Source organism: Leucopleurus acutus (genome assembly GCF_964270905.1).
Source record: "Leucopleurus acutus genome assembly, chromosome: 17".
In the NCBI taxonomy this organism is placed as follows: domain Eukaryota; kingdom Metazoa; phylum Chordata; class Mammalia; order Artiodactyla; family Delphinidae; genus Leucopleurus; species Leucopleurus acutus.
The window spans coordinates 58,943,558-58,963,655 of NC_139159.1; the positions used below are offsets into that span (position 1 = coordinate 58,943,558).

At 31.7% G+C, this 20,098-nt stretch overlaps 1 protein-coding gene across 3 annotated transcripts in view; it reads right to left on the reverse strand.

Moving 5' to 3' along the window:
- Nucleotides 1–13,731: 13,731 nt before the first annotated feature.
- The window catches only part of CSMD3 (CUB and Sushi multiple domains 3), a gene marked incomplete at both ends in the record, with an annotated part of 1,083,475 nt that continues 1,077,108 nt past the window's right edge, over nucleotides 13,732–20,098 (reverse strand). For all 3 annotated transcript variants that reach the window (XM_082858355.1, XM_082858354.1, XM_082858353.1), the window contains 3 exons: nucleotides 13,732–13,891; nucleotides 17,352–17,487; nucleotides 19,768–19,855. In XM_082858355.1, the coding sequence (XP_082714481.1) occupies nucleotides 13,732–13,891; nucleotides 17,352–17,487; nucleotides 19,768–19,855 (384 nt within the window). The remainder of the gene's footprint in view (nucleotides 13,892–17,351; nucleotides 17,488–19,767; nucleotides 19,856–20,098) is intronic.

Here is a 20,098-nt window from a genome sequence, read left to right on the forward strand (position 1 = left end):
TATACAGCACTGAATGCTAGAAAGTTCACGTGTATTTGAAAATTATGTGTATTATGTAATTGTTGGGAGCAGTGCTCTATAAGTGTCAATGAAGATTTTGTGGTTCAGATTTTCTCTACGCTTGCAGATTTTTTTCCTACTATTTTTCTTAACTTATTGAAGAAAGCTTTTCCTTCCAAAAGGCCATAAAAAGTTCTGAAAGTTTTATAGTCATGTTTTTAAATTTGATTTATACTCTCTCTGGGGTTGGTTTTTATGTATGATGCAAATGGTTCAATCTCTCCCTCTCCTCCTGTCCCCTCCCCTCACCATCTCTCCCTTTCTCGCCTTCTCGTCCAATTATTAAAAAGGTTATCTTTTCCTTACTCCCCAGTGTCAACTTTGTTACAAATCAATTGTGTGTATATATATATATATATATATATATATATATATATATATATATATATGTGGTTCTGTGCCTGTGGTTGCTATTCTGTTACCTTGGTCTACTGGTCTATACATAAAGCTGTACTATATCTTAACCATCATAGCTTTATAATATACTTTGATATCATACAGAGTTGGTTCTTTTTCAGCAGTGTCTAGACTCTTCCTAGACATTCATGCTAATGATCAATTTAATATCCCTTTAAGGTTTTACTGGATATATTCACAAAATCTTATTTGTCTATTTTTTGAGTGCTAGGAAACATTTTTTAAAGCTAAGTTTTTGTTCCTGTGCTTTTACCCCATTCCTTTTCTATCTCAAATACTGACTGAAATTGAAATGAGATTTTATAGTTATTTACAGGTATTGTTTTTCCATTTCTACCTATAGCTCCAATACTAACCTCGGATCATTGTTAAAATGAGAATCTTCAAGTGTTTTCAACAAACTAGAAAATTTAAAATTAATAGAACAAACAAAATCATCCTCTGTAATACTACCTAGTAGCTTAAATATTAGTTATGGCTTGAAAAAGAAAAAATAAAATTACCAGTTAAGCACAGAAACTAAAACAATCTACTTGAGCTATTTCTATATTCTTGTAGTTCCTACTTCTGAAAAAAATTGCATCTAAAAAATATAAAATATCACCTATATATTTCAAATTATAATTGGAAGTTTGCAGTCATTAATGTACAAAAATATTCTGAGCTGTAACAGAAGTCACAATGTAGGAGACTGGCTATTACTAGAATAATGACACAGGAGGTAAGTTGCATGTACCACTTTAAAATAAACTACTCCCACACATATTTTCAAAGCAAAATTTTTAAAGAAATTATTCATTTGCTTTTGTTCACAACTTAGTAGACTAGTAATGGATGAAAATTCCATTGAACTACATTTAATATTAAATAGTTTATTTTACTTTTTTTACATTTGATTTTGTTTAGTTTTCTTCCATGTTGATCATGATTTCTCTTTCATTCGACATATCTCCTTTCTTCCTACTAAATAAGTTGACTTCTTTGGAATGATTATAGTCTCCTCTGCCATTTCCTAACTGCATGTTTAAGTGCATTCTTGGAATACTTTTAAGACAATTTTTACATGTTTACTTCTTTTTATTATTTTTTAAAATTTTTGCCCATGCCATATGGCATGTGGGATCTTAGTTCTCTGACCAGGGATCGAACTGTGCTCCCTGTAGTGGAAGCACAGCATCTTAACCACTGGACTGCCAGGTAAATCTACTTTTACATGTTAATGAGCAATAATTTAAGTTCTCTGTCCTCAAATTTGAAGTTGATGGGCTAAAACTAATAACCAAACAAGCAACTGTGCAATATTTATTGGGTGGTTATTCCATGTTTTCCACCATACTTGGATCCTCAGGAAGTGTACAGTAAAATATATTTCTATGAAATCTAATCTCTGTCCTGGAGGGATTTTGAAATCTATATGTGCAAACAAGACTAATTGAAAAAGAACTGGTAAGCTTCTTTGTAACTGGTCCATTGTATTGCAGCTATAATTTTTTAGGAAGACAGTTGTCAATCACCTTCAAGAACTTACTTGATAAAAGTAGAGCAATAATTTAAAGCAAATCTGATTATTTGTGAATGTATTTTTTCCTGGTAAGAGAATTTACCAGACAGGAGGAAAAAGACTCATTAAATGTCTTTAACTTCCTCCACTGAATTAAAAATTTGCTCCTTAGAATTCTCCCAACTTTGATTCAAGCTTCCACAAACTTTCAAGCTCCTGGGATTTCAGTTTCATATGTCTTCTAATGCTCTGTTGCAAAAAGTCATCTTTCTCTTTTTCTCTGAGCATAGTTGAAATAGGTTGGTGTTAAAATAACAAAACTTCAAAAATAAAAATCAAATATTCAGAAGTACCAAGGGAAAGTAGAAGAATAAAATGTGCAAATGTAAAACAGTGTGAAATCATTCCAGACTAGTCGCTCCTAAAGAGAAGTGGTCTGTAGTGTTCTGCCTGTCTTAACCATCTTCTTTCATGTTCTATATATTTGGAGGAAAGATAAAAAAATAAAACTAGAAACTTTAGAAGTACAAGATCAGGAAAGTCCTGTATGCTATGCTATGAAGGTTCAGTTCTTCTTTATATTAAATTGGGATCCAGTGAAGATTTTAAAGACTTAGTATTAAATTTTTGTTTAGGGGAAAAAATCACTTCGGAATCATATATATCCTATATAGTCTCATTGACAGCTCCACCCCCTCATTTAGTTCCTATAATTCCAAATAAAAACTGCTCTCCACTTCCCGTGCTCTAGGATGATCCATATTTGTAGCTACCTATTTGAGAGAGGAATGAATCCCAGAGACTCAAGATATTTAAAACTGGGCTTAAGACCTCCTCTCTTATGTTAATTGACCTGTATATTATTTCTCTTATACTTTATTTTGGCCAGCATATCATTCTCCATCGTCACTCCCCAAACCAGAATATTGGAGAGTCCATTTAGACTTCTTTAATCCATTGTAATTCTCTATCTCCCTGCACAGTTTTTATCACATTTTTCTAAGTCCATCTCCTCTATATCACCTCAATGCACACATGCACTCCAAGCCAACTAGAACTGCTTTATGTCAGGTTCCTAACAGACTTCATTAGAATTTTGTAATGTCTTCCCACCAAACTTTTTACTCTAAGCTCATCTCCCTTAATATGTTGTCTTTCTCTGCTTCCAGAGCAATTTTTTCCTCTAAACAAAAATTTAGTACTGTTACTGTGTCTTTAAAATCTTCAGTGGATCCCAGTTTAGTACTGAGAAGAGTTGAACCTTCATAGCATAGCATACAGGGACTTTCCTGATCTTATACTTCTTAAGTTTCTAGCTTCATTTTTTATATTTCCTCCAAATGTACCCTGGGCTTCAGGATTTCTGAACAACTATTTTACTCTAGCATACCTGTATCTCTCCATATTATGTCCCTGTGCTACTAGTCTGCCTGAAATCTTCCCTTTACTACCCTTTTCTATCACTATCTACCGTTTGGACTCTCATTCATCCTTCAAGAATTAACTTAAAAAGTTTTATTTTAGAATCAGCTTCATCCAACAGGTTAATCACTTCTTCTTCCATGTTTCACCTGGATAGACTTTATTATGTAACTTATCACAAAGCAAGATTTGTAACTGAAAACCTCACTATGGCTGCTTTATAAAGAATAGATGAGAAAAAAGAGGACTAGATATGGAGAATGCACTTAGCAGGCTACTGCACTGAGTAGGTCAAGAGATGATGCTAGCTTGGACTAGCAATGGGATGGGAGAAGAATGAATGAACCCAATAAATATTTAGTAGGTAAAATTAACATAACATTGTCATACACTGGCCTATGGGAAATGAAGGTAAAAGAACTGTTAAGGACGACAACCGCATTAATGGCATGAACGACCTAATAGCTGGGAAGCAAACCATTGAGATAGATGCCACAAAATTTGGAAACTGTCTAGTTTGATATACTGAGTTTTAGGTGAATACAAATAATTTAAAGTTTTAAAACAGGTTTCTAAGTAGGCAAAAAGATGTTCCTTCAGAAATGCTAATAATGTAAACAAAAATTCACCTAAGTTCAGTATATATAATCACATACTCATTACCTAGAAATTTCAACTACCACACACATATTTCTTTACAGTCACATTTGTAATGGGCATCTAGTTCTCACGTTATGAAACTAATACTTACATATGCTATTTAAGTATTTTCTAAATATTTGTTTGGGATTTATGAAGACACATTCATAGTTTACTAAAAATCTATTATCATAAATTATAATAAATGTAGTAATAAAAATCTGTACAGTAAGATAACAAATAATCCCCTGTGATAATAAACTTTTAACGAAACATTTCAATTGATAACATTACTGAAATATCCTGCAACTGAATTAACATATTCCCTTAATTAAAGCTAAAGGAAGAAATAAAAGAGCTACTTTTTTTATGAGCCTAAATTTAGTTGCAACTCATATTAGCATTTAGTCTAAAGAAGAATACATCTGAGATAGAGAAAAACAGCCTCTGACATCCAGGAGCTGGCCTGGTACAATCAGCCAGGACTTGGTGTAGCTACAAGCTAGCCTGGCACTACAGCTAGATCCTGATGTTCTCCTATTAAACATGGACAATTCCACAGACCATCAATATTAGATGTCTATGATGTATCAAGACAAATATAAGATCCCTCCTTAATCATGTCTGAACAAGACAAAACATGAGTATTATCTAAGCCACAAAAATGACCAAACATCCCCGTTTTCTGACCAATACAAGTAACTGTTAATTTTTACGAGTTATGGCTAAACTCCAGTCTAGTGTTTCTTCCTTCTTAAGGTTTATTAAAATACTCAATCATAGAAATTACTCCTGCTTCCAATCTAGAGAAAAACCTCACTTCTGTAAATTCACCAAAATCATCTAACACAAGCAAAAATCCTCTAACACTCTCTTACTGAGACACACCCTGGGGAACCATGGCAAGCGCTCTTGTTTTCCTTCACTGGAACAAGTAATTAACTACATTTGTTCAAACATATGTGTGTTCCCAGTGGTCTTCTGCTGAAGGACATTAATTCTAACACATTTAAAATCAAATAAATGCAAACACTTGTTTTATATCACATGAACAAAACATAATCAATATTAATTTCACTACAAAGAAAGAAAATAATTATTAAATAAGTCTATTTCACTAAAGAATTGATGTTGGTTACTGACACACTTTCTAGAATAGAAAGAAATTGCCAAAATCAAGGAAGGTATGTGGAGAGCACTGATGAAATACTCATTTCAGAGCCACTGACATCTCATTGTTATGCGATTTCTAAAAAATTCTCTCTTAAAGTTGATATCCCATGTGTGCCTGATGAATAATACATCAGTTTCATTTAGTGTCCCAAACTGTCTAGAAATTTGTAATCTTCTCACATCAAAACCTTTGCATAGGATCTTAAAGGGTTATTCTCTTAGCTGATCAAATTTGAGTAAGAAATTCTTTCTAAGTAGCATAATTATGAAAAAAACATTTGAATTCTTGTGCAATTAATATTAATACTATTAATATCATTTGGATCTTAGTCCATTTTATGTTTATCACAAAATACTTTCAAGTAATATTGCTACACATCCTTTTTAAAATTTAGAGCCTTAACACAAAGCAGAATAATTTTATAGCGTCAGCCCTTCAGTCAGGAGAAGAAATGTAGGGTCACCTTTATCCAAAAAGCTTTGATTTATCATTTATTTTATGCTAGTTACTATCTGCAAAGATTTAAATATCTTCATTACAGAATTGCAACAAAAGTATTAAATGAAATATATTTTATACATAATGCTTAATAAACATATAAGCAACATGTTCCCAGGTAAATAATTGATATCAATAAATATTAATTTTTCTTCCCACTTCAGTCACAGCCTCCCTCAGTGGAATGAGCTACAAACATGAATACGATTTGACCTTGGAAGGGTTCACACAATTTATATGAAGGTCAGAAGACCTTTATCACATAAATACATTAATATATTAGCTACAGTTAATGTAGGTAAGAGGGATTATAAGAGCATGAACTTGTTTTGCTTGGAAGACTTTGAAAGCTACTATGGGAAGGTGATAAAGAGGATAAAATAATGGAAAAGGAATATAAAAAAATAATATATTTCTGTGCAGTTTCTCTTATGTAGGTTTCTTTGCCCATAAAATACACCTAGAGCAAAAATAGTTTTTGATTGTTTTCTGAAAGGTGTGCTGGTTCATATTTGTTGATGCTTTAGTATATTTCACACTTACTAATACTTTGAAAATACTAATTATTTTTCCTCATTCAGTTACTTTTGTGAACTACAATAATTAGTGTGGTAAATTCTTTTTTTTTTTTTGGCTGTGACTAAAACTCATACTGGCAACGTATCAGAATTTATAAATAAATCTTCTTTGAGTTGCAATGTATTATTCCCTGTCTACAATTTCAGGTATTAAATAAGATATATCAATCAAGATAAATAATTTGATTGAAATGCTTCATTAGCTTAGAGAGAAGCCAACCTCTAGACAAATTATAAACCTAAATATTTGTGTGCTTATGTGTATCTTCCCAACATGCCAAAGGTGCTGTAGGTCTTTTTCTAAATTATGTTCCAAGAAATGCTGGCAGTCTATGTAATGCTAATAAGTTAGTAAGTGTTCCATGGTTAAATATTTTTTGAAATATTTCATTTATTTTCTCATCTTCAATATTCAAGATGAACATTAGCATGTTAAATGTTCAGAGAATTTCTAGGGGAAACTTGTTCTATTCAAGAGACAAGGGACATATGAACTGCTAAAATGTCCTTTAAATCAAGAAAACACTTATTAAATTACCAGAAAATAATATGGTTTCTGCTTCTTTACAGTGCTAAGGAATATTTTAAAGTGTCACTTGATAATGATGCCTTGCACTTAGTTACATGGCACTATTCAAAGTAAAAGTACTTTAAATACATCTTAGTAACAGAAAATGAAATGTAGAAAAAGAAAATAGGTTGGATAGTGTAATTGCTTTAAGGAAAAAGAGATTCATTAACTCCATAAGCTCAAAGGAATGATCATAAAAAAAAAAAGACAACTTCTGGTCAGCTATTTTTTAAGGTTTTTCACGTCTTAAAATGTTCTGTAAAGTAAAACAAATACTGTTACAGTTATTTGGAGAAGTATTGATTTCCTAAAATATAGAGAATAAAGATAAAAATATTAGCTCAGGTTCTTTTCATTACTTTAGATACATTTTTTAGAGAAAGCTTACCTTTCAAAGGAAAAAAATTACCTATTTGTCCAATATTCTTATTCTGGGCACTTTTGATGCAATTCAAGCAGCAAAACTAAAGTGAAAATACACAGATATTTGATAAACATCTATCATTCAATGGATTTATTAATTTTTCTCACTTTAACTCATTTAAACAGTTTGCTGTGAATGACATTATCCCTTTAGTTCTTAGTTTTTGTTTTGTTTTTGGTTTTTTTTTTTCATATTGACAGAATTGATGTGAGTGAGTCTCCTTAACTCACTTCTAGGTCTGAATATTCTTCTAAGAAAAGTTATCATCAAAGTAAAATCTACTTTTTAAATTTCAAACTAAGTTTTTTTCACTTAAAACTATATTTTTTATAATGTGATTAACATATATGCCTTCCTGGAAAAAAGTCAAACAAAAGATTGTAATTATTCACACTCCTGATAATTGTGATTATTTGTATTTTATTTCTTTGTTTCAAGACATTTATGTTTATATATGTTTGTATTTGGAATAAAAAGGAAAATGGAAAGAGAAAAAGGGAGTGAGAGAAAGAGTGGTTTTGTTTTAAAAAACTGAAGTCTTCTTCATATGATTAACTTTGAACATGACTTTTAGTAATTAGTTATATACGTATGGTAATTTCTAATGCAATCCCAGATCAGTGAATATTTATGCTGCTTATACACTGGTAACTAGTGATATATTTTTCACCATATACAAATAATGTATGATTTGAAAAGCCATGTCAAGTATCTCTCCCTGATTATCTCCTCTGGATAACCTACTGAGCAGAATTACTAGGCAAAAAGAAATACTGATTTCCCTTACCCAATAATAGCATATCTTTAAATATAAATTTGACCCTTGTTTTGTCTAATTGATTTGTATTAAAACTGCAGGTGCTTTTTTCTTAAATTAAACTGCAAATGACATTTTATACATAAAGCTGCAATAAAGATCCCGAAGAAAACACATACAGATAAAGTAAAAAGAAAAGCAGAAATTCCCTATTGATACTGTGAATAGCTTATGATCATTTTGTCAATGTCCAAATTTTCCATGATATTAAATTAACCTAATATGCAGTTTTCAATTAACTCCATCAAATTCTGAATATTCTGAAAAATATGTATTGATGCCACATAACCCAAATCACTTCTATACTCCTTAATCTTATTCAGTAGGTTAGTCAAGGACTTGCTTATAATTCCATAGAAGTCAATTTTATTTTATTTATTTTTTTCTATTTGTATATTTTTTAAACATCTTATTGGAGTATAATTGCTTTACAATGGTGTGTTAGCTTCTGCTTTATAACAAAGTGAATCAGTTATACATATACATATATCCCCATATCTCTTCCCTCTTGCGTCTCCCTCCCTCCCACCCTCCCTATCCCACCCCTCTAGGTGGTCATAAAGCACCGAGCTGATCTCCCTGTGCCATGCAGCTGCTTCCCACTAGCTATCTATTTTACGTTTGGTAGTGTATATATATCCATGCCACTCTCTCACTTTGTCCCAGCTTACCCTTCCCCCTCCCCGTATCCTCAAGTCCATTCTCTAGTAGGAAAAGTCAATTTTAATTAACAGAAAAAGTGAGAGTGAAAGCTTACAGAAAAGAACATAGTTACCACATAGAATTATTATGTGATATCTCCTACATATACTTTAAGAATCTTTTATAGCTTGACAAAACTTTAAGATCCATGTGTTTCTTATACTTTTATTCATCCAATAGCCATTATACTTCATAGTAGAGTAGTATGCACATGTTTAGTGTTAGAAAATATTTGCTGTATCAATAAATTAATTAATGACATTTTACTATTTATACTCACTCTTTCCCATTAGGGATTTCTTCTTAGAAATGTTTCTTCTTTATGTTGTTACTTGGTAACTAAAGTCCAACTTAAGCACTCAATTTTCATTGCCAATAGCTCAAGAGAACAATGTTTTCTTCCCTGTCCCATCACAATGTACTTGCTGTAAATTCTAATCGCTAAAGCAGGGTTCTTAACCTGGTATGCAGATAGAATTTAAAAAATTTGTAAACATGGGTGGGAAAATGCTACACCTTTATCTTCATAGCTCTTCTCATTCAAATATAGTATTTCCTTCAGTTAAAAGCTGGGTAAAAATAATCTCTGATTTTGTCATTAATAAAAATCACAGATATTTTATGTCATGTTAAATGTTATGAATATCTCAAAATAGTGCTTATGATACTCTTTGAAATTACAGAAGTTATTAGGCCCACTGCTTTTTTAACGTATCAGTAGAGTACATATATATGTATGTATTAGTATCTATATATAAGTATATATATTCATATATATGTAGAATATTTAAAAATATTTTTATACAATTTTACTATCATTAATTTCCTTTATATTTCATTTTATGCATTTAAAAATTTCATCCTAAAAAGGGTGTTACAGACTGGAAAAGTCCTAGTTTAAAAATAAAGAGACTAGGAGCAGTTGCTCAATTGACTTGCTCTGTAATAGCTGTGTTAATTTACTTACTGGGATTACAGTGCTATCTTGTGACATTCTCCAGATAACATATTTCTTTCTAATAAGTTCCTTCAGGAGATGTAAAATCTTAACTCAAGGGTATGAAGAAGATACTTACTGAGAAGGAAGGTCTTATTTTAATTCATACCATGTAGATGGATCTATATTTTTCTCTATGTATCTCACTAGTCCTGCCAAAGCATATGGGTTCATCCCTATTTTCAGAGGTATGCAAATAGTTACAAGCAGGATTTGGATCTTATGAGAGTTTAAGCACAGATTTTTTTGTTTTATGTTTGCAACACAACTTATAGCTATGAATTTGAATGTGTAGAATATACTTCTTTTTCAAGACTAATAAAATTATTACACATGGGAACTTATTAGAAGTTGGGAAAGTATCTGGCAGGTGTTCACTAGTTCTGTTGCTTTGTATACTGAAGAATGAAATCTAATGTCCAGTGGCCATTTCTACTCCCTGGTAACTTTTAAATCTGCTCTTAAATTACTTTAGAATACCAAGCTCATGAAAGTGATGGCAGAAAGACATTTCTCAGACTTTTACACATGTATATCTTCTCAGATCAATATTCCCTTTCCTCCAAAGTCATCCTAAAAAAAAAAAGAAAAAGAAAAAATAGAAGCAAATCAATATTTCTTTCAGCCAAATTTCAAACTGCCCATTCTAAATTATTTCCTAGACTTATGAGCTTCTATAATTTTATAGATGTTCAGTTTACCTTACTTTATACCTATTTTAAATTTATAGATATTTACAGACTAATACTTTGACAGGCAATAGATTCTCTTATTCTCTTTAAGAAAGCATCAGCTAGTTATTTTTATTGACTCCTTTAGCTAATGTTATGGCTTTTTTTCCCTCACTTATAAGTGAAAAGGACAGGTAAAGTAAATCTGACCTTTGGTTTATTTCCACAGTCATTTTCATTAGGCTCTGTTATCAAGAGATCCTGGGTGGAACTTATGGCTTTAATGTTCTTAAATATAAGGGAAGCTCAAGAAGCCTCTTTTAAATTACTTCCTTAATTGAAATTTGCTAACAGAGTAGAACTCAAATGTTCTCATCAAAGAAAGAAATTTTAAAAACTATGTACATTTATCAAATCATTGTTATACATTTTAAATATCTTAAAATTTTGTTAATTATACTTCAATAAAGCTGGGAAAAGAGAAAACTACTTCCACTAAAATTGCTGCTTACCTTTGAGAGTGTTAAAAAGATAAAGAGACCATAAAGAAAGAGAAATAATAAAAGGCTAAAAAGGATAAGACATGTAAAAGAGGAAAGGATGTTAAGAAAAACATCAAAAGAAAGAAAAATTAAAAAGTTGAAAAATAAAAAGGGAGGAAAAGAAAAAAAACACAGGGAGGAGTAAAAATAAAGACAAAGAAGAGAAAATATAGATGTGAAGTGAGTGAAAGGTGGAGGTAATAGAGTTAACAAAGTTAAAACAGAAACTACAATTATATCAAGAAACATTTATTTCTAAAACAAAGTGTAATAAACAGAGATAGACTGTAAAGGCTGGAGTTTGAGGTTTTGAAATATAAAGACAATGTATTTTGTGAAAAATAGTTATCTAATAAAATTGAATTTAAATAACTTGTGATTTGAACTTTAGAGAAACTTGATAACTTTCTTGAGTACAAAACTTTACATGTTCCATCTTGGAAAGACAGATTTGTTTGTGCATATTAATTTAATGGAGCAATTCAAAAGCTTATTGGGTTCATACTTATGAAGCATGCTTAACAAAAATATCTCTAAGAAAATATACTACAGAAATACTAGAAATCATCAGGTATATCTAAATTTAGATAGTATGCATTATTAAAGTATTTACATTTAATATAAATTCTAAGATGAGGTTCTTATGATACTATTATGTTTACTGGGAATGTACTTACTTTTAACAGTGTTACACTTGGGGAACTACAGAATATAGAGAAGAAAAACACCCATGTGTCATTATTATGTTGTGGACTAAGTATATGTAATATGCAGTTTCAGAACTTTACAACACCAAATAAAGATGGGCTCTTCATTCCTTTTACTAACTAGTACACTGGCAGACAACTTTGAAAAGAATACACGTTTTACAAAAGCAATTATCCATTTTTATTTTGTTTACATTGCACTGAAAATTTACATCATACTTTTACAAAGTTTTTTTTCATAAAAATATACTTCTTTACAAAAGTGTATGCATTAATATAAGAGGAGTAGCCAGTTGCAGAAGAAACATTGTTTAAACAAGATCTTAAATGTATTAACCTTAACATTAATGAATGAATCATTGTTATTGCAGTCATTTGAATAAACAAGAATAAATAACTGATGGGATAAAATTTAAAACAGCATCCTGTCAGTAGAGTACAATGTTGAGAAAATTATATGAATTTCCAAAACAATGTATCTCAAAGTGGTTTACAAGAAATTCACTATATGTTGTAGACATAGATCCAAGTAGCGCTCCAGGTGCAATGATTTCTCTTAGGCACTCTGTCTCATGATACAAAAAGTCGAGACTGTTTACAGGTTTATCCATATTTGAAAGGGACAAGAACAAAGTGTTCACACTGGGTACATAATTTATTCTATGAAATAAAACATGCTATAAAAAGAAGACAATGACCTATTAAATCAAAATGCTGGCATTACTGTGATACAGTTGTAAATGAGCCACCAATAACTTGCAAATACATATCTTAATTTGACTATGAAAGAAACCTGTCATATCTGAAAGCTGCTTCTTAAGAATTAGAGTACAGAAATTTTTAAATATATGAAAATTTGGTAAATCCACAACTTTAGGAAATAAATTTATATTGGTGATTTGAAAGTAATTTCTTTTTTTAGTCATTTTGAGTAGGGGCTGGTCCAAAATATATGTTTAACTCATTGTTGACTAAAAGTTAAAAATTTTAAAAACTTAGAATTCTAACTCACTGTTAGGTAAAAGTTCAAAATAATGTTAAATAAATTTGAAGGCTCAACTGGAAGGATAAGTAGATATACCATAAACTAAATAAGTAGATTAATAGGTTCTATTTGTTCTTGCAGAAACATTGGAAAGTTTGGTAAAGAATGGTAAGTTTGATGTCTCAGATAACTGCAAAATTATCTTTATTATAGATAATTTTTCGCAGCTAAAGTGGTTTCTGAGAGACAAAACAGACTGAAGCAAGGAGTTAAACACTATCCCATGGCTCACTGAATAATACTGGTTACAACATAATGAGGGAAATCAGGAGGATAGCACGATGATCTTGCCATTTGCAGAAACTATGACAACCAGTCTAAAAAAAGATAGCAATATGATGCTGAAGAACAAAGACCAGAGAGTCAAATCAGAGTGGGCAATCTTATCGCTTCTGTGGCATAAGCTAGTTCATAAACATTTCAGGGCATGACTCAATCTGAAATAACCAGGGAAAAAAAGAAAACAATGACTCAATTAATAGGAAGGAACAGCTGATAGAGTGGTGTGAAATACCGACTTATGGGTGTGATGTAGCTCATGACAGTTAAAGAGAAGTCAGTGATCTATTGACTCTTGTAAGTATAGCTCTTATTTTCTACCCTATATCATTTTTTTAACCCAGTCCCTCTAATATAGTTTATAAAGCACAGAAATACTGATAGTGGATGCTCCTCCAATATATGCAAATAAGTTTATGTTTTAGAATAATCTCCTTTTTAAAAAAAGCAAATAAACTGTGAGTAAGCACTCTCAGAGTGCAGCCGATTTTTGTAAAACTCTCCATGGTAAACATGAAGAAGAATTATGGTCCAGTTTATGAAAAAACACTCTTCTCTATCATTCCTTGGGAAAAGGTGACCCAGCAAGTCCTGAAAAGTGTGCTTTAATTTGTTTATCAGTGAACTAAATGTGCACTGTTTTGTGTGTCAATTTCCAAGCTTTTGAAGAAGGCAAAGGTTGCCACGTTATACCATTGTGCAGACTGTGTTCAAGTTGGGATCGAACCGTACTGCCTTCCCTTCCACTGACTTCGAGTTGGTGTCATACATGGGATTTTCAAAAGCTGCTTGGCCATTGTTATTTTCATGAACTGAACATCCTGTATACTGTGTTTTGGGTGCAGTCCTGTTGATGAGAACATTGATTAGCTATATGTTAACTTTCTTCAAGAAATAGCAGAGTAGGGCTCAAACACAATGACTTGAGTTATTGTTAATGGATAATGTAACTTGAAAGTATTAATTGAGAAACCATAAACTCAATATAACACATTTGAACATTTTACCTGTCACTTTTAAATCCTGAGTGACTTATTATTTACATACAATATATATTTATAAAGAGCACCAATATGAGTAAGTGTAAATAAATGATATCATGGCTATTCTCATTAATTTTCTTATGAAATAATATTATCATTATGAAATAGCATGTAAAATATAATTAAATTATGATGCTGATGAATTTTAATCTCATTACTCTTCATTCCTCAAATATTTACTGAGCATCTATTAAGTACTAGGCATGATCCTAGGCATTGGATTTTTTTTTTTTTTTAAGAAAAACATGAAGTCATCACTCTCATGGAGCTCATATTGTAATGATAGAAAGCAATGGATAAATTAAAAATAATAAAACAAGAAAAATAATAGATAATGAAAACTGTTTTGATAAAAAGGAAAATGGTTTATAGGACAGGAAGTAACTGGGAGCCAGTTTAGGAGAGGTAGGAAAAGCATCTCTAAGGAGGCAAAATTTAATCTGAGACTTGAAGGACAATAAGGAGTCGGTTCTGCAGTAATAGGAAGGGGGTTCCAAGAAGAGTAGACATCTAATGCTGATGCCTAATTTGGGAAGATGCTTGGAGTATCCCAGAAACATAAATATTCAGTTGGCTTAAAATTATATACAGTAGAGCAAGTAAATTCAAAATCTCAAAGAAGAAATTACTATCTATACTGATATTCAAGTCATGAAAATAGTTTCCAAAGAGTTACTGATAACTGAACATTTGCCATTAGTTTATAAAACACATGGAATCTAGGCTGGCTGGTATAAGTTGCTCATCTTGAATTCTTGCTTCATTTTTTTTATTTGCCTCCTTTTTGACTAACGTTTATTTCTAGTTTCTCTTTCCCACATCCCACTGCATAATTTGCTGACATTTGTAATGGAACAAAGGCATACTTGCCCTTAGCTGTTTCTCAAACCTAATTCCTAAAAAGGCTTTGAAATAAATCTCCTGTTTACCCCAAACACCACAAATTTCAACGATTTATTTTACTGTAATTTGTATTTGCCGTTATGCGCTTTTACTACCCCTAATGCATTTTCTGAATTTTTCTCCATACTAAAAATTGTTAGGTGATTTGTATGATGACAATATGAAAAAAAAACTATCTAAAGCTTCTTTCAAAAGCATCATCTATATATTGTTATATAATATAAATTATATTGTTTACAACTTGCTCTTGCCAGGTGCATAATTCTAATGGATCATATTTGTCTCTCTTTTTTCAAACTAGATTCACAATAGAAACAGAAGGAACATCGTTTCCTTCTAATTAGGTAAGGATCATAAAGATGTAAAACAATTTCCTTCTGCTAATATTGAGCCACAGCTTTAAGTAAAATAATATCAAGCTTTAGAAAAGTTTACACATCAATGAAAATTAACTTAAAACTAATCATTTCTAAATATAAGAGCAAAATCTATAAAACTCTTAGAAAACATACAAGTTGTATGACCTTGAATTTGGCAATGGTTTCTTAGGTATAACACTAAGCACAAGTAACAAAAGAAAAAAGAAATAAATTTTACTTCATCAAAATGAAAAACTTGTATATCAAAGAACACTATCAAGAGAGTGGAACTACAACCCACAGAAAGAGAAATATTTGCAAACCATATATCCAAAAAGGCCTAGTATCCAGAATACATAGAGAACTATTATACCTCAACAACAATAAGACAAATAACCCAATTTTAAAAATGGGCAAAATACTTGAATAGGCATTTCTTCAAAGAATGTAGGCCAATGACCAACAGGCACGTGAAAATATGCTCAATGTCATTAGTAATTAGAAAAATGTAAATTAAAACCACATGAGATACCACTTCACTAGGATGGTTAAATGGAGGCGTACCATATAATCCAGCAATTCCATTCTTGAGTACATACTCAAAAGAACTGAAACAGATATTCAAACACAACGTGTACACAAATGTGTATAGCAGCACTATTCATAATAGAAAAAACATAGGAACAATCCAAATGTCCATCAACTGATGAATGGACATATTTAAACACAACACATTCAAACATACAATGCAATATTATTCAGCCATATAAAGGAATAGTATGCAGATATATGGTATAACATGGATAAAAGTTGAAAACATATTACATTCAAGAAGCCAGATATAAAATGTCACATATTGTATGATTCCATTAATATAAAATATCCAGAAGAGGCAAACCAACAGATAGAAAGCAGATTAGTAGTTGCCTGGGGCAGGGGTGGGAAGAGTAGGGAGTTACTGCTTAGTGGGTACAGTTTCCTTTTGGGGTGATGGACATTGTGAATGTACTAAATGTCATTGAACTGTACACCTACAATGGTTTCAATGATTTTATGTTATGTGTATTTTATCACAATAATAAAAAAGATTAGCATAGCTTGCTTTATAAATAAATTTAGTGATGATTTTTATCATTAATAGTATCTTATATTGACAAGGCCTAAACAGCTGCTAATGCACAATTGTTACAAATTTAAATAACATTAAATAAATCATTCTTAGATAATACAGATTGGCATTTATAATAAAAACATCAGTTTTGAGAAAAATACATTACATTTAGGTATTCATTCAATTATCTGGTTACCTGCATACTTTTTTCTTCTTTTTTTTTTTTTTCATACTTTTTTTCTTAGTAAGGGATGGTCTCAAATAGTGGAGAATTGCATAGTGAAGCCCCTCACCAGGATGTTGTAATGGATGTAGTGAACAGGGACCAACGAATAATCTATATAGTCATATATGAAATATATCACAAATATAATATATTAATTCCATCATCTTCTAAAAGCAACAGAGATAAATGAGAGGATTAGAGGATTTTATCATCTGTCTCCCTGGGTAAAATCTATCAGTATTGTCAGGTGAAATAAGAGGTTTGGACACAGCTTCTTCCTAGTTCTCTAAATAAATCTGGCAGCAGATATCACCGCTTCAATTTAAACCTTAACTTAGATTTGTATCTCTAAAGTTTCAATATGGATAATGTAAAAATAACTTATACAATTAGTTATGTACCAGGAATTTGACAGGCAAAAAGGAGGAAGGGTTAAGTTGAATGCTTGTGCAACTTAACAGAGCAATTTTAGTTGTGTGTATATTGCTGTGGTGGAGGGAAAGGCAGGGGAAAAAATGGTTTCAACAACCGTGGAAATATTTGGCACACAGAGATTTAAACAACCCAGAAAAAAAAAAATGCAAGTTAGAATTTGAACTAGAGAGTAAAAAGAACATGAAATATAGATTTGGGAAATGCTTTATATTTAAAATCAACAAACTTACCTTTGTTTATAAAGATAAAATCCAAATCCTGCAAATATAAGTGCAAAAAAAGGCACAAGAATAGCAATGGCCACAGAACTACTATTTGTACCATGAGGTTGATTTGAAGAATTTGAACCTTCTGACATATTCAGTCCTATAAAATAAGAAAATAACTTATAAAATCAACCCTACTTTATCACAATTGAGTTTTTAGTTTTGTGAACCAATTAATTTCTTCCTTGCTCAAGATATCTACTTGGAAATATCTGCAAGATGTACTTGGAAATGTACATAGTAAACAAAAATAATTCACAAAACTCCTTCAACTCATTTCCGCAATTTTGCACAGTGCCTACTACGTATAAGATATTTTTCCAGGAAAGGACATAGAATAAAAAATATGCAGAGTCTCTGAACTGAAGAGTTCATACAATTGTGGGAAGAATACAGAGCCACAAATAAGTATATATATATCAAGGATGAATTCATGATCAATGTGCTTTAGGAAAGGAAGGAGTAATTCCATCTGGTGGTATGTAAGAATGCTTTCTGGAGGACTTATGAGCTTGGCCTTGAAGATCAATAGAACAAAAAATAGGGGAGGAAGCAGGACCATCAGAAGCCTAGAAATGGGAAGGTGAGTGGCATATTTAGAGGATGTGACAAGCATTAGGCATGTCTGTGTGGAAAGGACATGTGGTAGGGAATAGGAGGGCAAAATGATAAATTATTTGAAAAGGCATAAATATGATTCTAAACAGCCCAAACTTTCCACCCACCTATAGTGAGGAACAACTGGATGTGTTTGGGGGAAAAAAAAAAAAGGCTCAGTGATAAGATACAAGATTTAGGACAGCGGCTAGGGTGAGATGGACTTGAGGGAGTCTGGTCTGAAAGTAAGAGTAGTTTGAAGATTGCAGGAACATCCTAGATAAAAATGGAAATTAAGATGTGAACTGCAACACTAGGAAAAGCATGAAAAGATAGATTCAGGGGAACTTGTTTGTGTGGATGAAAGGGAGAAGAAGGCATAGGATTTAGTTATGTTCTACTTGGGGCTGAGTAAGTGGTTATGACATTTGCACAGTTAGGAAATGAGAAAAATCAGGTTTGTCAACATGTTGGCACAGTGACTAGGGAAGAGAAAATAAATAACAAGCTCTTTTTTTAGAAAGAAATAGTTCATTTTCTATAGGTGCTGTTTTAGACATGTAGTGCTTGAGATGCTTTAGGGAATATTATATGAAAAAATCTTGCATTCATTTACACAACTGTGTTAATATACTGTGTTAATAAATGTTTTATCCTGCTTTTAAAACTAACAATTTTGGCAAGACATTATCTGAAATGACATCTTATTAACATTGCTCATTTGGAGAAAACTGATTGGCCTTTTTTTTCTTTTTTTTTTTTTTTTGCGGTATGTGGGCCTCTCACTGTTGTGGCCTCTCCCGTTGCAGAGGACAGGCTCCGGACGCGCAGGCTCAGCGGCCATGGCTCACGGGCCCAGCCGCTCCGCGGCATGTGGGATCTTCCTGGACCGGGGCACGAACCTGTGTCCCCTGCATAGGCAGGCAGACTCTCAACCACTGCGCCACCAGGGAAGCCCTCATTTGCCTTTTTGATAAATATTCAACTAAGTCATACCTTAAGCCAGGTTAAAAAGTGTTAGTACCTTTTTTATAAATTATTTTTCCAGGGACTCATAAAACTTATGTAAAAGTTCAAAGCAATGGAATTTCTAAGATAAACATCAAGTAGTAGATTTTAGAACATGAATTTATTCTTTATGCATTAATACCACAACATAGTAATGGGAGACAGTACACCTTAGGAAAATTATACACCAAAAGCTATGTTAATAAATACATTCAAATGAGACCATTAAATGTTTATACACATTTTAGAGGAGTTAGAAATAAAAATGACAAAACCCTGTGCCTCCCACCATGGAAAATTTATATATCTGAAGAGCACAAAGTCCCCAAACAGGGCTCACTCCTCAAAGTTATTTTCCCTTTCCAGACGCTATGAGTTAAAGTGCCACTACATTTTTTTGGAGCAGTAAGAAAATTGTGACAATATTCAAATTGCAGAGAAGTATTTTCTCATATAATAAAATTATTTACAGTTTAATATTTTCTTTCATATCTATATCACTTTTTCTCCTTTTTACTTGCTTGAGGGCAAGGCAGTTTGTCATGTTTATTAGAAATATGCTGAAAAACTAAACATTGTACGGAGCTGGAACACAGAGAAACAATATTCTGAAGAACGCAAATATTTAAAAGGGTATCAAATGTATCAATGTATAGTCCTGACAATGCAAAATTCAAAGTATAGTAAGTGTGTCTAATGTTCAGAATCCATTGTACTTTCTTATGATATCTGGAGTAATAAAAGAACTACATGAAAATGAAAATGAATACATTACCCAGTCTTTGTAGTCCAAATTGCCCATAATCTTTGCCCTGAATAAATCCTTGAAATACATAAGTAGCTCCATCAGGCTCAGCAGAAACCTAAAAGTATTTGTAAGTTTGGTTAAAACTGAAGACTGGCCACAGATATATTTTCCCAGCCTTAGAAAATATTCAGTTTTACTCTGAAATGAATATTATGCAGAATTCCTTCCCCCATATCTTCTACTATGTAAAACACAGAACACTGTGAAAATCTGCCATCATTAAAAAGCAAAATTTAAAATTTCATCTTTAAATAATTATGATACTGGAAAAAAGGGATTTTTTATTAACATAATGATA